We start from the raw sequence: 20113 nt of genomic DNA, 5'->3' as shown, positions 1-20113 counted from the left end.
CCGGGCCTGGGCCCTAATCACTGCCTGTCTCCAGTCAAAGTTCATTGGTTCTCATGTTTTCTTCTTTTTCTTTTCTTTTTTTTAATGGACTCAGTTACCAACATTGAAGATTCCAGAAATTTCACATAAAAATGTGGATTTCTGGCTTCTCTTGGATGTGTGCAAAGTCGGGCGTGGTAGGTTTGTGGAACACGTGCATGCGTGAGTGGGTTCTGCTGGGAGGAGGAGTGGGCACTACACGGCACTCTCTCTCTCTCTCTCTCTCTCTCTCTCTCTCTTTATTTCTTTCTGGGAATCAAGCAGGTTGGCCCGTTACCCCCCACAAAGCCTGCCTTACATGGCGGTACTTCCACAGCTGGTTGCCCTTCATGCTGTGGCAGTCATAGAGGGTGACGGGGCTGGTGTGGGACACGGCGTCAAAGCAGGACTTCTTGGTGTGCTGGGGGTCTCCAGGCCGGATGTCCTCTCTCCAGGTGAAGGTGAACACCTGTACACACAGCGACAGCACGATAGGGATGGCAAAGCCTGGACACTTGCTCTTTTCTTGTAATTATGAAACATTTTAAACACAGAGGTCCAGAGAAAAAGTATCTAGATCACATTGGTTCCCCACGCCCAGCTTCCCCAAGACAAACTCCTGGTGAGTCGTTACAACTTTACCCCCACAACTTTACCCCCACGTTATTTTGAAACAAACCCTAGACATCATCTCATGGCCTTGGAGAATTCAGAAGAATTAGTCAAGCAGAGCCACTAGCTAACGAGCACTGTCATCAAGGAAGGATGAGGGACAGCGGCAAGCGTTTCCGAGGGAGGGGCAGGCACTGTCAGAGAGGCGTGCCGTCCACTCTCAGCGAGGATGTGGGCATCCCTTTCGAGCTCTGTTTTTGCAGCGGACCCACATTATAGGCTTTTATCAGTGTACACTTGCAAAATGCCAGAAAACCAGGGTGAGGAGACGATAACAATGTATCCTCCAACCAAGAGTCAGCGGATGCCATGTAATGTAACCTTAGGGTGAACTGCTTGGAGGACGGGATCATGCAAAGTTAAATGCAAATTCCTGAGAGCGGCGGCTTTTCCGGCAAGGCTGGCTGGCTCTCCTCAATCTTCTGATAGCATCTGAAGGATGCTTGGGGAAGGATCCCTTGGGGAACCAACAGGTGGAGCTGGCCATAGCCCAGGCTCCAGAAGTGACCATTGACCCAGGCCTGATTAATATGAGGACGGTATTGCATCCCCGCCGTAATTGGCTCAGGAAAGCCAACATGTGAGAGCCCCAGGGCTTTTCCAGAACTGTGGGAAGGGACATACCTTCCCACTGCAGGGCTGGAAGCCTTTGCTGCCAGTGTCACATCTGCCACCACATGGGAAGAGCCCGGTTATAAATGAAACCAACAGACGCGGGAGCAGAGTTGCAACCCTTGGAGTGATCCCAGTGACATCACCTAAACTGTTCAGTGACGTGAGCCAGTGACTCTCTCTTTTTGGTGAAGGCCATTTGAGCTGTGTGTACATCGTTGGTAACCACCAGTCCAGGATGATGGTTTCACTGCGACGGGAAGAATTCCTCTTTTGAAGGGGTTCAGGAAGCTTTTATAACTCGTCCCCTGGGCTGACTTGTGTCACTCAGTGTTGACCCATGGCCTCTCCCTCTCAGCCCTGAGCACGTCTAGGCTGCCACAGATGGTACAGAGAACCTGGCTGCCAGCCCCCAGGAGTGGTCCTTACCTGCATGTTGTTCCACGCCGCCTCCCCGCGGCCCCGGACGCAGCTCTCCAGCCTCAGTGGGGAGCCCAAGGCCCCGTGCTTTGTGTCTGCACACAGTCCTGTGCCCACATTGCGAATCTGGATGGGAAAGAGTGACTAGTGAGGCAACTGAGACACCTCCTGGGGACCCTGCAGGGCTGGGGGAGGGAACCAAGGCGGAGACATCAGATGGGCTGAGCTCTGGACTTCCTAACACAGCCTGCCCTGGCCAGTGGCAGTGCCTTGTGTCCTCAGTAAAGGAATACTCCGTCCACAGAGAGGAGCTCCTCTAAACCCTGCTTGTCTTAGAGCACGCAGTCTCAGGGTATGGTGGGGGCCTGGAGGGGAGGGGAGTTAAAAGGAGGACTCCCTGGCCCCATTCCCGGACAATTTGACCAAGAGGCCCAGGAATCCAATTTTACCCCCATTCTAGGTGATCCAGAGACCACACCTTGAAAACCACCCTAGAAAAGGACGTGATGTCTTTGCTGTAGGGTCTTGGACTCTGCTAGTGGGGCAGGTGAGTGGCAAGAGGTGGCAGGATCCAAAGAACAACAGTAGTCTCATGAGACGGGCGTGGTGCAGTGGGAAGAACACACACACTGGTGGGAGTGGGAAGGCCTAGGATGCTGTGTGGTTAGTGCACCTACTATGGGCCGCCACTGTGCTATGTGTCACATTCCATTTTGTCTGAGGGGTAGGGGGTGACAGCTGTGACAACGTGCCCCTCGATGTCTTGTTGCAGGGAGCCCGACTGCCCAGCTGCTATGTTCCGAACCCACCATTGTTGCCAAGTAGAGGACATGCTTCCCACGGCGGCTTCCAGCCACCAACTGAGGGCAGCAGGGAGCCTAGGGCAGGCCCATTCCTGGGAGATGCTGGATGATTGCCAGGAGGTCTGGCTTGAAGACTGTTCATTAACCTGGCCAAACTTCCGTAGAACCTCCCTGTGGCTTGGGCCTCCTGTTACCCCAGCCCTCTTTCCTCCCGTCTCCCATGGGGCAGACTGTCCCACAGCTCCCTTCTCATTTTTTCTCTCAGGCATTTCCCAGTAAGTCCCTTGCATGTCTCATCCCTCCTTGGTGTCTGTTTTTCAGAGGACTTGAACTAGTGCAGGGGAGAAAACCAATAAGCTGGCAAAGAAATGAAGAGCTTCAATGAGAAGAGTCACTACAACACCTCCTCTGGAATACTCGTGTTGGTGTTGAGTGGGGTAGCTAGACAGCTTATTTAGGAAGGTCCCTCTAACTCACTGTGTGAATTTGAAAAAGTCACACCTGCTGTTTCTGCTGGCCCAGCACACTTCCTTCCTCAGGCAGAACCCTGATTTTCCTGGGTTCCTGCTCTTCACCCACCCACTGGCCAGTCAGAATGCCCATCCTGCCCTGGATTTGTATTCCTCCAACCACCACAGTGATTGGTGAGGATCCAAGAGTAAGATCCGATTCCTAGCCCTTTGCTGGGTCTAATGGGAAAGATGTATACTTTCTGCTGGGTTGGCCAAGCTGGGGGGTTGCCAGCCTGAAGCTTCTGGAAGCCGTCTTGCTACCTTCAGCATGAGACCAACACAAGAGGAAGCAAAGTTAAGCAGGAGAAAAAGACTGACATAATTTGAGACCCTGGATCCAGGCGTGTGTGAAGCCACAGCTATCCAAGGTTCCTATAAGAATCAATAAGTCCCCCTTTTTCACCTTAAATCGCAACTCTGTCACCTGCAACGGAAGGAGCTCCAGCTCTTATGCACGCTCTCCCCCAGCCCCAATAGATCCATGTATAAGTGAGTGGGTCCCCTCAGCTCCGAGGTCCAGGAACCAGGGTCGGTGATGGAGCGCTCCCCCCCACCCCCCATAAGACCACCTCCTCCAGCAGGACCCGCTTCGTGACTGTGTGACGTGGGCAGTCGCACGGCCCTGTGCTCGGAAGGGCCTGTGCTTAGTTTAAAGCTCTGCTATCGCTATCTTACAATTTTCAGTAATTTCATTTTTGAACCTGTAAGTGAAACCTGATGGGACAATGGAGCACGCCTGTGAGCAGGGCCGATACATGATATACGAACATTTCTGCCGTGTTTGCTTAGAGCGTCTGCGATGGCCCCACATGCACAGAATTTCGCGTCCCGATTATATAGTTGGCCCTGCCCTCCAGACTCACCTCTCCCCAAGCTGCGGCCGGGGGCTCCACGGGCGGATAGAATTTGGGCAGATCCCAGGCGATCTCGGTCATAAACCACTTGAAACTCTTGCAGTTAAGGGAGCTGCGGAACTTTTTCTGGGCAGCTACGTCCCCAGCGGAGAGGTGGCGGTACTCTGGCCGGCGCTGGTAGATGTGCTCGGCGTACTCGTCCATCCATACTTCTGCCACTCGTTTCAGGTTCTGGAGGGCGACAGGCAGGTGCGAGGTCAGATTCTCTGAGGGGCTGAGGCCAGAGGGTGGGGTGCAAAGGGTCCATCTTTCCTATTTGACATTGTATCAATGACTCTAGCTGCACCATGTTCTTATTAAGCCTTCCATGTGTCTATTATTTATGCATGTTTTAAAGACTCTTCAACTTATAGTTGAATATTAGACTGTTGTTGTTTTGCCTGCCCACCTTCCTTCCCTTCTTTTTCTAGTGATAGCCCTCCACCAGTTTTCCTTTCAGGACCCACCTGTGCCTCACTCTCATCTCGTGCAGCCCATGACCCAGCCTGGCTGATGGGAATACAGTCAGCCCTGGACATAGGGATTGGTCAGCAGTGAGCATGTGACCTAAGCCAAGTCAATCAGAATCAACAGGCATTAGCCCTGGAATTTTTGCAGGAACTATGGGGAGGAATTGCTGTGTTTCTGCTCGGACTGCTGGGTAAGTCTGATGGATAAGATGCCAGCCAGAGCAGCTGGGCCACATGGAAAGCCTGCCCAAGGTTGAAGTTAACCCAGGATGAAGCAGAGCTGAGGGCAAGATCGAGGAACACATTTCTCCTTTTAGCGCTTGGATCCAGCCATGCCTGAAGCCAAACCACCTCAGGACTTCCCATTTACAGAAGTCAGAAATTTTCCTTTCTGCTTAATACAAATTGAGTTGGGTTTCTGTCATTTTGAACTAAGAGTGCTGACCAAGCTGCGTGGTAAAAAATTAAAATTTGCAACCCAAAGGTAAAAGTCCGTCAGCAGCTGCAATTTTCCATAATTTGAGGTGGGATAGCTGCTGCTACTTTTATCATGAAGCACAAGGATAATTAATAAAAAAATGACAACCACATTATTGGCAAGGGGGAGTGACAGGTGAGGAACATGCTGTGTGTGAGACCTGGAGACAGAGGAAACGTGAATTCTCCTTTGCAACTGTGATGAACATTCCCCATTCCATCTGCAATGTGCACACCACCTGCTGAGAACCTCTGACAGCTGGCTCCGGAAGAACACAGCTTCAGGGTTCAGGGGAAGTTCCCTGCTCCAAAATGTCTCCCTCTGACCCCTGGCTGTTGCCAGAGAGCTTCTCCTCACCTCCCATATTTGAATTTCCAAGCCTTTTCTCTATCATAAAGTCTCCCCCCTCCCCCTGCCCCCACTGCAGCCCAAATGTGCCCAAATGTGCTTCCAAAAGGTAAGAGGGAGTCAGCACTTCAGGCTGTTATCAGTCATTCACACCTCAGTGTAAATGACCGCTCTAGAAACAGACAGTTAAGCAGGGGTTGGCCAATGTCTTCTGTAAAGGGCCAGGCAGTAAATATTTTAGGCTGTGGGACCACCAGATGGTCTCAGTTCTGATGATGTAGCTATAAAGCAGCCCTAGACGCTATGTCAACAGATGCGTGTGGCTGTGTTCCAATAAAACTTTATGGACACTGAAATTTAATTTTCATGTCACAAAATATTCTTTTGTTGTTTTACACTCCTCCCCCCACTATTTTAAAATATAAAAAAACATCTTTAGCTCACAGGCTACATAAAAACAGTTTGCCGACTCTTGAGTGAGGAGAAAGGAAGCCAACAGGAGGAGGCCCAGATACCAAAGACAAAATCCACTAACTCCTCAATTTTGTTGGCTCTGAGTGTGGCACTAGAAAACCACGGCATTTCCTGGCCGTTGCCCCATTCTTCCTGAGTGCTAAAGGGGTGGACAGTGGGTTAGAAAATAGTTCAGGAACATTGTTATTCCCTCAGCCCCCTGCACGGCAAATGATGGGTTTAATTTAAAACCGTGCCTCGAGGAAGCTGAAGGCCCACAGAGCCTGCACACCTGAACACGCTCCTTTCTCACTGCCCAATTCGCTCGAGCCACAGGGATCACGAGGAACTGCCATAGTTTCCTCTCCCGCAACAGGCAAGGGTGGCCAGTCTGACCAAGGAAAGGTACCAAAATTCAGCAGTGATATTCTTAAAGGATCCAGTCATATACTATTTTAAGTTTAGTTGATATTTAAATTACTATTGTAATGAATATGGCATTTTCCAGACACAGCTTAATAAGCCATTTCTCCCAGACCTTGAACTTTTGTACCAGTGACTGGACCAAAGTCAAGGACTTTACATTTATTTCTATTACACCTCAGTTCCCCTTGTTAGCAAAAGGACTCTGGGAGTTTAGTGGGCTGTGGGCTCTTCTTATCCCTCGTCCTCACACCTCCCTTGTTCCGGGGGGCTGTCCTGTTGGAGAGCCGCTGCTCTTCTTGCGATTGGACTATAGAGATTTACCTGGATCCTTGGGCTAAGGCTCCAGTTGTGTTTCACCAAGTTTGAGTGGTTTTCTGTTACTGCCTTCACTAAGACCCCTTTCCCAAAAGCAGAGGCAAGGAGTTTAGCAAATTTAGTGAACCAGTTAAGACGGGCTGCTTATTCTGGAGGCAGGCAAGCTCCTTCCTGCACTGCTACTTCGCTGCTGTCTGGCTGTGTGTCCTTCTGGAGTCAGCACAACCTTGGTATGACTTTGGTCTCCCTCTTTACCGTGCCCTCTTAGGGCTGTGAGAATACCTCTCCTCGAAGCCATCAAAATGATGTTCTAGAAGATAATGCTCTAGGGGGAGCTGATTGTTAAAACACGGAGAAAACGTTTAAAATATGATCTGCAACTAGATGAGGGTAGTTAGATACTATGATCAAAAGTCAGAGGAGCTTGAGTCAGACATCTCTGTGATCCTGCAAACCCTATGTAGGGTGCCACTCCAATTTTTAACTGGCTTAAAGGCCCAGGAGGCTGATGGGTTTTTCAGTACAGACGGGTGAAAAAGAAGTTAAAATGTTTAAATGCAGACAAGACAGTGACATAAACTTCCCAGTCTTGCTAATATTGGTGCTGACACGAATACTGCTACTAATAGCAGTCACTATTTAAGGGACAAATGCTGTACCCCAGGCACCGGTCAACCCTATGTGAGCTTGAATTCTGACTCTAGGCAACTAATGTGTCTATGTTTCACTTTTCTCATCTCTAGAATGGGGATGAAAAATAAGTGCGAGTTAAGTTGAGATGAGTACGTAAGTTGCTCTGCAAGATGCCTAGCTCACGGAAGGTATGTGTTACGACAGTTAGCTATTACCCATTGAATTCATCTCTGGTTCCATAAACGGAAGGCGGTAGTGCCTCTTTCCCAGGCTGATCTTATAAACGACAGCTCTGGATGGTTTGGGAGTCAGAGGTGTCCCCAAGGTCCCACTGTTGCTAGTAGCTGAAAGAATTTCAGTCTTGGCTTACTGAGCAACTTTGCGCTGTTTCCCTGACGGGCACCTTCTCTGGGACTGCCAATAGTATTTCAGGTGAATCGTGATTCCCGCGTCTCCCGCTGAATCTATCTAGTACCCACACCACACATCAATCAGATAGAGCTGTCCAAACTCCAGATGGCGGGTGGGCTGTCGTTGCCATCTTCGGTCACTAGAGGGCACTGCCGGCTCTCTTTTCCCTCAACGCTGGTCCCAGAGCCCCGTAGCCTGCCTGAAGCCTCCGGAAACAGCTCCCCATCCTGGGATGGAGCCCGGGGAGACCCGCTGCCTCTTAGAGCCTCTCAGTCTTCTTGTAAATCGCAGGGCAGGGGCTCTTCCAGGACGCCAGGTCTACAATCCTGCACGTTGTCGACTGTCAGGGGGTGCGGGGAACGCAGAGTCCTGGGCAGAGGAGGCTATGTGGACTGATGTCAAACAGGCTGACAAGTGGGGGGCTCTGTCGGGAGGGGTCTCCGCGGGGTGACGAGGGGGGTGGGATGTCCCCAGGAGCAAAGATGTGCCTGTGATCTTTCCAGCTTCCCCCAAACCTCCCTGCAGCGCTCTTTACCCTCTGGGGATACTCCCACCTCTTCGGTTTTCTTTGTGGTCAACTTGATTTATTTTTCTTTCTCAAGACACTTAATATTTTAAAATTTATTATTAAAGTTGCATAAAATATCAATAATACAAAAAAAAACCCTCCAAAACCCCAAACCTCTAACAGATTTCCATTTGTAGCTTAGTGGTCAATTTAATTCAAGCAATAATGAATACAAACCATTTGAAGGCATGAAATAGTTTGACACACAGAATTTTTGGTAATAAAGGCGGGGAGAAGAGAAAGACATTGACATTTATTAACTGCCCCTGTGCCAGGAGCTTTTAAGTACCCTGTCTCAGGCTTTCCCAAACACACCCACCTGTATTAATATTTATCTAACATGTTTCTTTAAATCACCCCATGTCTAACTTTGCACCTGCTTTAGCTTTATCATAAGTAACACTGTCTGTGAAATCCTAAATTTGCTATATGAATACACATCAATTTCTAATCCACATTAATTTAAACATACATAAATAAAAATGTTCCTCTCTCTACCACCTCAAATCATCTTGTCTGTCGCACTTTGGGAAACTCCTTAATTCTCTGGCAACGCTAGGAGTTGGAAAAAATTAGCTTCCTTTAAACAAAGGTGAAACACAGTCTCAGAGGAGTGAAGCAACCCTCCCAAAGTCACACAGCTAATAAGTGGGTAAGCAGGGCTTTCAGTAAGTTCTTTTACATTGGATTTCACCTGAAGAGTGGTGGTGGTGGGGGGGGGGCACATCCTCACACCTAGGGATCACTTGGCCTGGGGTCCCGGATGCCTCAGGGTGCCTCTGCTCTGCTGATGGGTGTAGGTCAACCCCTTCCCCCCCAGGGAAGACAGCAGCTTACCCGGGCCAGGCTGACTCCAGCAGGGACCTTGTACGGTACATACTTCCTGTAGATATGGCCCACCCGGGAGCAGGGGATGTCCTCCATGCGGCCTCCACACATCCACACCTGCAGGGGGAGAAGGGAGAGGGATGATATTTCTGCCCCCAACTGGCTATCCCCGCCTTGGTGCATCTATTGAAAGCATAAGCTTGTATTGTCTACTAAAGCCCCGTTCCCAGAACTAGGGATGGAGGGAAGCATAGTAATACCAGCAGCAGCAAAAACAGCTGACAGCAGCGAGTGCTTACTCCTCGCCAAACACTACGCTATGCGCCTCACATGCACAACTGCATTTAAGCCTCGTCAGAACACCTATAAAGTAAGTAGTGACAGAGCTCCACTTTATAGATGAAGGAAATGAGGCTCAGAGAAGCTAGGAAGCTAGTCTAACGTCACAGGGCTAGGAAGTGGTGGAACCAGAACGTAAACCCAGATTTAAATTCTGGGCTCTAAACAGAGTCTGAGCTCTAAGCCACTGAGGATGCTTGGAGTGCTGTGTTGAGAAGCACTCTACGGCGGCCCTGGGGGCTCCCTGGGGAAGACTAGGCGATCGCTTAGTGATGTCTGCCACAGGTAGGAGAGGGGATGACACGGAACACGGGCTCTGTGTATTTACTGACCGTGGCACTACATTCTGGTGTCTCCTCCTGGATCCGTAAGCCTCCTGCTGGGCCCCCCTGAGCAGAGGCGGCAGGCCCCCTGCGCTGACTTTCCTGCAGTCTGGCTGGCTAAACCATGCAGCTGGGCATCACTGCAGTGAGGGATGCTATGTTGCTCCTTGTGTTTCCCTCCTTATCTAGCAACACAAAGAGCTCCTGAGTTTGACTTTGCACTGGGCGGACAGCAATTTGGGAATTCTTATTAAATACAAACAATGCTGACTCACACCCACCGAGGGGCCCAGCCTAAAAAGACTCTCCTCAGCAGTCCTGGGTTCAAATCCTGCCTCATCCACTTACCAGCTTTGTGACTTTGATCAAGGTGCTTTACATCTCTGAGGCTCAGTTTCCTCATCTGTAAAGGAGGATTAAATGAGGCAGCCCTGGGGACGTACAGGGCTTAGCACAAGACTTGGCACACAGTCACAGCAGTGTTACATGCCACAATGATTGATTCCTATATTTGACTAATATTTGGGGAGTATCTGCTACATGCCAAACATTGTGCTGGGCAGATATAGTGGTGAATAAGCCAAAGCCCCTGCACTCATGGAGGGGGGAGTGTGGTGACTAACCTCCGAGATGGCCCCCCAATGATCCTCGCCTCCTGGTATTTGCTCCCTTATGCAGTTCCCTCCCATATGAGTCCCATGAGGACTGACCTGTGTACCCAATAGGATACTGCAGAAATGATAAGGCTTCCACCTTACTCCCTGGGATCACTTGCTTTGGGGCAGCCAGCTGCCATGTTGTGAGGACACTCAAGCAACCCTGTGGAGAGGTCCAGGTGGTGAGGAGCTGAGGCCGGCTGCTAATAGTGCTAACTTGCCAGCCATGTGAACAAGCCATCTTAGAAGCAGATCCTCCAGCCCCAGTCAAGCCTTCGGATGACTGCAGGCCTGGCTGATACTCTGACTTCAAGCTCATGACAGATTCAGGCATAACTATCCTGCTAAGTCCCTCCCAAATCCTGACCCACACAAACTTGGAGATGATAACTGTTTATTACTGTTTGAAGATGCTATATTTTGGGGTAATTTTTTTCCTGTGGCAGTAGATACACTAATACGGGGAGCCAGTTTCAGATGGTGGTGAGTGCTATAAGAAAGCCAAAGTGAGGTCACTGGATAGACTCTGTATGGATGTGTGGGCTGCAATGTCACCCAGACCTGTCAGGGAAAGCCTCAGTAAGGGAGTATTTGAGGTGAGACTTGATGAGAAGGTAAAAGTAACATACAGATCTGAGGGGTGAGAGAACAGGTGGGGAGAAGAGCTAGTGCAAAGGCCCTGGGGTAGGGCCAGTCTTGGCAGAATCACTAAACAAAGCAAGCCAGAGGCCTGGAGCAGAAGAAGAAGTGATGGGAGGGGAAGTCAGAGAGGTGAGCAGGGACAATCGTAAGGGTCTCAACAGGGGAAATCTTCACCGAAAGTCTTTAGTGAGGGAGACAATATAATCTAATTTTTATTTTGCAAAGATGACTCTGCCTGTGGAGTGCAGAATGGCCAGTTGGGTGCAGGCTTGGGAGACGCAAGGCCTGGGCGACGCTTGCAGATAGATATGAGGCAGTCGTGGCTCTGGCTTGTGGTTCATGGTTTGGGTCACGGCTTGTGGGGGCTATGGGGATGGCGGGACAGAGCTGGATTCAGGAAATTATTATTAATCTTGTTACCATGTGTCCTCATTTGTGGAATGCGGAGTAGGAGTGGAAACATCTACAAAGCCAATTCTGTGCAAAAGAGCCTTTTTCAGCTTGAACTCCTCAGTGAGATATTGGGGATTTGTTTAATGTCTTGATTAATGCGGGGGCTCTAGAAGGGCCACTTCATGCACCTGGGGGTCCTCAATCCTCCAGGATCTCCTGCCAGCCACTCTTTCCATCCCACCCCATTGTACTCTGTCCCGAGCTTCCCGCAAGGGGATATGCACGTATGGGGCTGCAATTAGTGGAAGTGCTGCCTGGAGAAATGCAATTATATTCTGATCTTGGGGGAGGAAAAAAAAAATCGAGCAAGTCAATAGAACAGAACATTGGTCTCAAGATAATGGGCTCCTGATGGTAGATTAATGTCAAGGCCAAGCCAAGAAGTTTATTTTCAAAGCAGGAGATATTGATCAGGCGCCAGGATCCCATAACAATAACTCTTCTTTTATACAAAGTGATTGATGTGGAAGTGATGCTTTTGTCTGGCGGGCATTGCCCAGGACGCCGTTGGGCTGCCCCTGCTTTCTGGGAGGTGGAGCAGTGCTGAGCAGGTTGGGGACACCTTACCCCGCTCTATTTTTGAATGTCTCTCAGGCAGTGGGCTAGGTTGGCGCCCAGCTCTTTCGAGTCCATATTAAACTCACATTAGCTAACGAGGCTGCGTCTCCAGCTCTGCCTGGCAAGGAACCTTCCTTAATGCAGACAGATGATCAATTTCCAAATCCTTCTCTTTGCTGCGACCCCAGGTGTCTTTGGTCCTGACCATGATGGCCATCAGCCTGAAGTTTCCTGAGGGACCAGGGTGACCTTGATCTGCTGAGAGCTTCGAAGTATCCCAAATGCTCTCATGTTCCTGGGATGTCTGGAGCCCAGGGGAGTCCTGGCGTTGGACGATGGGTTTACTCCACGGCTTCCCTGCCCTGCACATGATTCACTGACGGCTGACTCAGAATGTGAACTGCCTTCAGAGAGACAGACACCTGCTCTGCTAAAGCTGTTGCCAGCTCCTGAGTCCTTTGGCAGCACCTGAGCAGCCTGAGAAAGGCCCAGTGCTGGCGCAGCCCTCTTCACAACTCCCCCTGCCACCCAGAATGCATCTTACACAGCAGTCAGCACCTCCCATGGTGGTCACTGGTTATCGGGCAGGATCCCAAGTCTGGAGGGGGCTCTCCTTCCAGGGACGTGATCAAAGCTGAAGGCACAGAATGGTGTCATGACTTGCCCTGGGCTGGCGAGTCCTGGATCCCAGGTTCCCTACCTGTGTACCTTTAGGGCCCTCCTACACCTCCTTCATAGCTGAGGCAGCAGCCACTCAAGACTCACAACAACTGTGGCACAGGGGTGATGAGCACACACCGCTCTCCAGTCCCAACGCCACCTCGTGCAGCTGTGTGACCTCATGCAAGGCATTCACCTGGGGAGCCGCCCTGTTCTCATCTGCGACCTGGGGATGACAGTCACTGCTACCTTGCAAGCTGCTGAGGTGGCAGGAGACAACCTGTGAAAAGCCTTTAGCTTGATGCCTGGTCATAGCAACCCTGATTGATGTTTGTCATTTCTACTTGCAAAAGGATGAGAGATGCCACCACCTTGAAATTATACAGTGTTTGCCCTTTGGCCCAATACCATCACGTTTTTTATCCTACAGCCCAATTTCCCAAATGCAGAAACTGAGGCTCAGAGAGAGGAGGTAGTTTTTCTAACTGACTCGGTGGAAGGGCCTGTAACTTACCAGGAGAATGACAAAATCAAGTGGGGCAGGACGAAGCCATGGGGCACTGCTGGGGGCCAGCCCAAGGGTGTTCTCCTTTCTTCCAGGGAACACACCAGCAGAAGAGTCCAGCTGGAGGCAGAGAAGGGGGAGCCACAGTGCTGGCAGGAGCCAGAGTCATGTTTGGCCAGGTCCCCATGATATTGGAATGGGGACAGACACAGGCTACTGAGATGACATTTTTGAAGCCCCTCTCTGCTTCCAGCTTTCTTGCCTCCCTCTTCCCAGCGCCCACCCCATCCCGCCTGCTATGGGAGCCTTGTTCCACCATAAGGAGTTTTCACGTATCCTGTCAGCTCGCTTCTTGGTGCCCTCCCCGCCGCAAGACAATCTTCTCACGGGAAGCACCATGCCACCAGACAAGTACAAGTCTAATTGTAAAAGCTTGCTCCCATTCATTTTCATTGCTGCTTTGATTTATTTTATTAGCAACCTTCTTTTGTGTGATGACAGGCTTCATTACAGTGTCTATAAAAGACAATTACTTGCTCTTATCTCCTAAACTGAGGAGGAAAGAGACGAGTGGTGATGTACATCAGGAAAACACAATGGGACCCGGAGAGAGAGTGGAAGAAGGGCCGGTCCCGAGGAGGAAAACGTGGGCGGGCACGGGCTGGGGCGAAACAGCTTTGTGTCAAGAAAATGGCTGCCTGGAAACCAACCAGGAATGGGACGGTCATCCTACATGCCCACGGCTGCCCGGGGAGAAGACGGCAGCCAGCCACATCTTCTGCTGTTGGTATGTCAGCTGAGGAACGCCTGGAGTTCAACCCTATTCAATTGCACTTTGGGGAAATAATATGACAGTAATTGGCACTGATTATTCCACATCTTCTATGTGCTTAGGATGAACATAGGGTAGCAGTTACGAGCTCGGTTCTGGAATTAGATGGAACTAGGTCTAATCCAAGCTCCTAGGCAAATTTTGTGAGTCTGAAAGCCTCAGTTTCCTCACCTGCAAAATGGGATGAATTACTGTACCTATTTCCTAGGGTTCTGATGAAGCTGAAATGAGGTCATTCCGAAGCACAGAGGACTGTGCTACCTGGTGTTACCTGGACACACGGCAGCTGTCACTACTGGTGGTGGACCCTGCACATATGCATGCCACACAGTTCCCCTCAGAAAGGGAATGGCGTTAGATCCATGTCATCTAGAAGTTTCTATCATTTTGCATACATTAGTTTGTTTTGGACAACAAGATACTGTCTTGGGAGGTCTTACCAGCATGAAAGGACTTTATTCATGCTAGTTTTGGATGTTCATAATGGTTACTGGATGCAGTTGGTAAAAAAAACTAGGAAAAAACGATTTTGCTATTTTTAAAAGCCATTTGAATTTAGTTCTAAATTAATACATTGTTTTATATAATATAGTTTTAAGCACATGTGTATCTAAATTAATAAATTAGTATTAGACTATTTCAACAATATCCTTAGCTGCTTAGTCAACTTGGCCAAAGAATGGGGGCGGTTGCCTTACATTAGGGTTTTTTTTTCTTTAAGAAATGAGTTTAGTAAAGTTGTAGGATACATTAGGTTTTGACGCATATTTGGAAATGGAGCACTCACAACCACCTCGGGAGGGAGAGACTATCATACCGTTACATGCGAGGAAACCGAGGCCCAGCGAGGGCCAGTGCCTTCCCCAGGGCTCCTTGGCTCACAAATGGCAGAGCCCAGAGTGGAATCGGGGATGCTTCCCCAGAAGTAGGTAGATCTGAGGCCTCCAGGGAGACTGCACCTTCCTGGTTTAATTTTTCTAAAGCTTGGCCCCGATCCTATCATGCTTCCACAAAGATTGCTATCAATACTTGTCCTGCCTGCAGAACGAAGGGCTCACCCTTGGCTCGCAATCAAGGTCCTCTGTCACCTGTTTCGGTCACCCTGACCCTCTCCACAGCCCCTGCACTCCATGTGTGGCTGCTGCTGACAGCCAGCTGCAATGCACTGACTTTTCAGTTCCATTGGGCACATGTGCTCTTCTTTCCATGAACAATGCTGTCTAGTCATTCATTCATTCATTCGCACATAGCCTAGTCATTGGTCAGCCTTGCTCCAAAATCCTGTTGGAAGAAATGGAATAGAAACTGGCTGCCGAGAGTGGACCTAAAGAGCCCATGATACAGAGCCTTCAAAGCTGGGTGAGGTGTCAGGACCTGCTGACCCATTTACTCTGTCCTTCCACACTCAAGCCCGAGAATCCTCCCTACATAGGACTCCACCTCTTCATTACACTCATGATTTCCAACGTTGGGTGAGCATTAGAATAACCTAGAGAGCTTGTTAAAACACAGACCACTGGATCCCAGCCCCAGAGTGTCTGACTTAGCACAGGTCTGCAGTGAGGCCTGAGACTCTGCATTTCTAACCAGTTCCTGCGTGCTGCTGACATGGCTGGTCTGGGGGGGGCCACACTTTGAGAATCACTGCATACTGAAGTAGTGACAACCCTTCTCAGAATAAAGGTGCCTGCCAGGTCACACTGTGTCTCTAGACGTCCCTGTGAGTTTGGGGTTATTAGTCCCCTTTTGGATGAGGAGATAAAGGTTCAGCAGAAAGGCCAGGTGAGCGGTCCGAGGTCTCACTGAGAGTCCATTCCCGAGCTGGGCCTGGCGCCAAGGTCTTTGGCCTCTGTCCTGCGGGCCTCTTTCCACGCCTGTCTTCCTGCAGCTGCAGTCCGATCACATCAACCACACACCACCAACATTAACAGCTACCATTTATCAGTCACCTATTATGGGGCAGGCGCTGAGCCAAGGGTGTCCCAGTGACTAATACCATGCTCACACCCACATGTAGTAAGGAATTAGTCTATCCCCATTGTACAGATGAAGAAATTAAGTCCAGAGAGTTTGAGTCACTCTCCCAAGGTCACACAACGAGTAGCTAATCAAGCCTGCACCAGGACCCAGGTGGCCTGATTCTGAAGCACGTAATCCTGTGCTGTTCTCTCTAACATGATGGTTCTGATCAGGACAGCTACCACTTACTAAATAAGAACCTCCTCTTTGCCTGGGTCCAGGCCAAAGACATGTTTCATCCCATTCAGTTCAAACAATAAGCTTTCGAAAAAGTTATTATCGCCAGTTTCTGCTGATGAAAGACTGAGGCATGAAGAGACAGGTGTGTGCTAGTTAGGGAGTCATGTAGGCGTGGCGACCCTGGGCCTTTGAGCCACCTTCTTGGAGGAATGGCGGGAGAAGCAGGCTCCCACTGACAGAGATGCTCACAGAATTTCAAACGGCTCGTTGAGAGTCACAAGCAGAATGCCTTCCCTGTTCCGGGGCAGACGGCTCTGGGGAAGTCTGGGCACATGTGGCTGGGAGCAAAATGCTGCATGCAGCTGAGCGTGTTCCCAGCATCCTCAGATGACCCAGCAAAGGAAGTACGTCAGTTTCCTGGCAGCCACACTGCATCTGGTCTGAGTCTGAGGGAGCTGGGAGGGGCAGCGAAAGGGGAAGGGGAAGGTGCCGTGCAGGTGCTTGGATGATGGCCCTGGATCACCCTCTGTCCCTTGGGCTGGCCTTTGGAGATCATTTCTTCCTCCTGGGCGGAAACCTAACCCCCGCTCAGGGCTGGTCCTGGCCTCTCAGCTCTACCTGTAACAGTGGCCTCTCGAGCCGAGCCGGGGCCACCTTTTCTCAGCCCTCCCACCAGGTGGAAGGAGATGAGCACTGCACTTAGAGGAGGGACTTCTGGGATTTAGTCCTGGCTCTGCCCCCTTGTAGCTGAGGGACCCTGGTCCTGTCACCTAACGACTCAGGGCATCATATCACAACGTCACCCTGGATCAGATTCTGGGGTGTCCTACCTTCTTTCACACACCCAATTTCACTGAATCCTCCTGAAGACGCTGCGAGTTTTACAAAAGGAAAATCTGACAATTTCCTTTTTAAAAATCTTCCCAAGGCAGTCTGGGACTGGGTTGGCCTTTGGTAACGTGTCAAACGACGCAAACCCCACTCGCCCTGGGGCCTCCTGCCTCTACTCAGCTGTGCTGTGCCTCCCTCTTGGATGAAACACAGCTCTCCCTCGTCCCTTATGTGGCTTCCCATCAGTACCTTGCTCTCACGAGCCTGCAGCATGGCACCCTCAGGCCATCTCCATCTCTCCATGGGCGGTGTCCACACCTCTGCCTCCTGGAGCCAGCCCGACAGAGGTGCACTCAGGGGGCTCAGTCTCTCCCGAGACGCCCCTCGCCATAGGCCTGCCCTGTTGGGAATCTTAGCCCTAAACCTGCAAATGGCCCAAACTGTTGGGATATACCTGGGAGGGAGTGGGTCTGGAGAGCTGAAAAACCCTTTTTCCTTCTTCTTAGTTAAAAAATAATCTTAATTTTTTTTTTTTATTATAGAAGTGGTAGGTACTTCTGATGAACACATTCAATGTTACAGAAAGCCATGAGTAGAAAGGGACAGCCACACATCGTAGCCTAGCCAACCTTAAATATGCTCAGAACACTGACATCAGCCAGTGGGTGGGCAAAATTACCTCCCACAAAGAACACACTGTAGAGTATCTGCTGTTTACCCTCGTGGTCGCATGGCTGCCTGGGTGCTGTGGCTCGCTGCCACTGACCAGCGTTACAGGACAGTATTGTGTGGCATATCACTGGCCCGGGAAAAGATCAACATTCAGAATCGCAAGTACGGTTGCCACTGAATGCTAATTGCTTTTGCACCACCTCAAAAGTCAAACCATTGTAAGTCACTGTCCGAATAAGACTCCATTGTTGGGGTGTGTTCTAACTTATCGATCCCCTAAGGACATACATTTGGGTCATTTTCAATCTTCCCCTACTATAAATAACACTTTAATAAATAGCTTCTACCTAAATCTTTGCTCATTTATGCGGCTGTCTCTTGGATACACTCCTGGGTGTGGAATTTTGGGTCAAAGAATGTGCTTGCTGTGAAATGTAACAGATTTTGCCAAACTTCTATGAACAAAAGAGATATCCCCTTACATTGCCCAGAGCGCGTATCTTTCTTCTGCCAGCTCCGCCATGACCTGTAGATACTTCCTCTCTCTTGGATCTCAGAGTGGAAGATATCCTAACCTGGCCTCCTGGGGACACTGTGCAGTCCCCTTTCTGCTCCCTGCCCATGCCACCTCTAAACTACTCTTGGCTCTGTGCAAGTTAAAGGGCTTCCGCCATAGCATTTTATTTGATCCTATCTCATGGGGTATGAAGGAAAAATACATCAACACCATCTAGGATGTGAGGGCCTAAGAGCTCAAGTGATTGGTCCAGGGTCCCCAGATGGATGGACAGCAGAGAGGAGAAGCCAGTGCCCTCCCTTCTCACCAAGTACCTTTCCCAACGTACCACCAGTACCCAAAGATGGTGATGGAAGTCTGGGAAGAGCATGGTGAAGGAAGTTTTATCAGACAGGAATTAATGTTACTAACAGTTATTTAAAATACCTATTATTATGGGCCAGACACGGGAGTATAGAGATGGAACAAGACCCTCCAGGGAGCTCAGCGTCCAGTGGGAAAGACAGGACAACCCTTGGGTCACGCCAATACGAGGTATTTGAAACCATCCTGGCAGTGACGCTGGGGTGGCCCCTAATCAGCACAGGGAGCAGAGGTAAGGCTGAGAGGATGCCATTTAGATGAACTGAGCCCAGAAGAATGAGTGCGGGTTGGCCAGACTAAGGGGAGGCATCCAAAGATGGCCTAGCATGGGAGCCTGGGGCCTTGTGAGCAGACGTGTATGGCCGGGCAAAGTGGACATCTGCAGTTTCCCATATCCATCCCCCCTTCTGGATACAGTGCCTAGACTTTCCTTTGGGGAACTAGCCCATGCCCATGTTCCTGGTTCTAGGATGGGCATGTGACTGCAGCTGACCAATGAGAATGTTGCTGAGGGATGGGCAAGGGACCAGCCAATGAGACTCAACTTGGGGACTTCTACAGGAATGATGGGGGAGAGAAACTCTCTTTCCAAAGGACTACTGGGTATTTCTGCAGCGAGAAAGCCTGCCTGAGCAGGAGGCCAACCCACATGAAAGCAGAGACTGAGAGCGGTGGAGAATGGATGAAATGGGTTAGTCACTGGATCCAGCCAGGCCTGGAGGGCCTACCCTGGAATTTCAGTTGTGTGGGCCAACCAATTCTGATTTTTCGCTTAAATCAGGTTGACTAGGATTTTGGTCACCTGTAACCAAGAGTCTAGACTAATGCAATGGGGTAAGAGGATAAGGGGGAGGGCAGAGACGAGAAGGTGTCAGCTCCTGGAGGTAGGTGCAGGCCAGGTATGGAGTTTAACCACAGAACTGGGGAGACTCTCATCGTCAAGCAGGAGAACTCTGGTAGTGACTGCCTTTTGGAACAAAATCTGTGCTGACTAAAAGAGAGAGCATGAGACCGAGGGAAAAAAGAGTCAATGACGATTCCAGAAATTTCAGAGTCTTTAGGACATCTTTTCTGGGGTTTTCTCATCGAGGATAGATGGCCTAGTCTGGAACTGAAGCCAAATTATTCATCCATTGGTCTTGGCGGCACATATCAATTTATCTTAATTTCTGAAAATACACAGCCTTTCAGACCAGTCTCTTTTCTCTGTCACCAAGAAGAAAAGGGATCTTGGCAGAGATAAATCAGAGGGAATGTGGCCCTTCGTAAATGCCCCGCTCTGCCTGAAACAGAACACCTGGCATTTCAGGGAGGCGTCGCCAGCAGATGAACGGGCTATCCTGTCCCCTCAGCACTGTGGCAGGCTGTCCAGGAAAGCCTGGGAGACAATGCACCGGCAGATGGGCTGTCACGGGTTCCGGGAACTCACGCTCGCAAAGCCAGGAGAGAGAAAGCTAAGGGAGAAAAGTCTCCCTTCCAGACTCAGAGCCTCCTCATTACACTGCCTCCTTTCCCCTCGAGACTGAAGGATATAATTGGATCAGATGGAAACAGGAGCCATCCTCCTTCTCCCTCCCAGATGAGAGATTTCTAAGATGGCTTCATTACCAAGTCTTTTGTAAATAAACTGTGTGGAGAAAAATGCTATTTGTAGTGCGGTAATTGCCTGATGAGCATCATTAGATGGGTCTTTGAAATACACA

At 50.0% G+C, this 20113-nt stretch overlaps 1 protein-coding gene across 1 annotated transcript in view; it reads right to left on the bottom strand.

Moving 5' to 3' along the window:
• Nucleotides 1–20113, bottom strand: part of GALNT10 (polypeptide N-acetylgalactosaminyltransferase 10) — a 178605-nt gene that overhangs the window by 4325 nt on the left and 154167 nt on the right. Inside the window, exons 8-11 of the mRNA XM_033096272.1 lie at nt 8870–8977; nt 3901–4122; nt 1732–1848; nt 338–487 (exon numbers count right to left, since the gene is read on the bottom strand). Coding sequence (XP_032952163.1) covers nt 338–487; nt 1732–1848; nt 3901–4122; nt 8870–8977 — 597 coding nt within the window. The remainder of the gene's footprint in view (nt 1–337; nt 488–1731; nt 1849–3900; nt 4123–8869; nt 8978–20113) is intronic.

The sequence above is a fragment of the Rhinolophus ferrumequinum genome, chromosome 24 (assembly GCF_004115265.2).
Source record: "Rhinolophus ferrumequinum isolate MPI-CBG mRhiFer1 chromosome 24, mRhiFer1_v1.p, whole genome shotgun sequence".
NCBI lineage: Eukaryota > Metazoa > Chordata > Mammalia > Chiroptera > Rhinolophidae > Rhinolophus > Rhinolophus ferrumequinum.
This window is presented reverse-complemented; position numbering and strand designations above follow the sequence as displayed.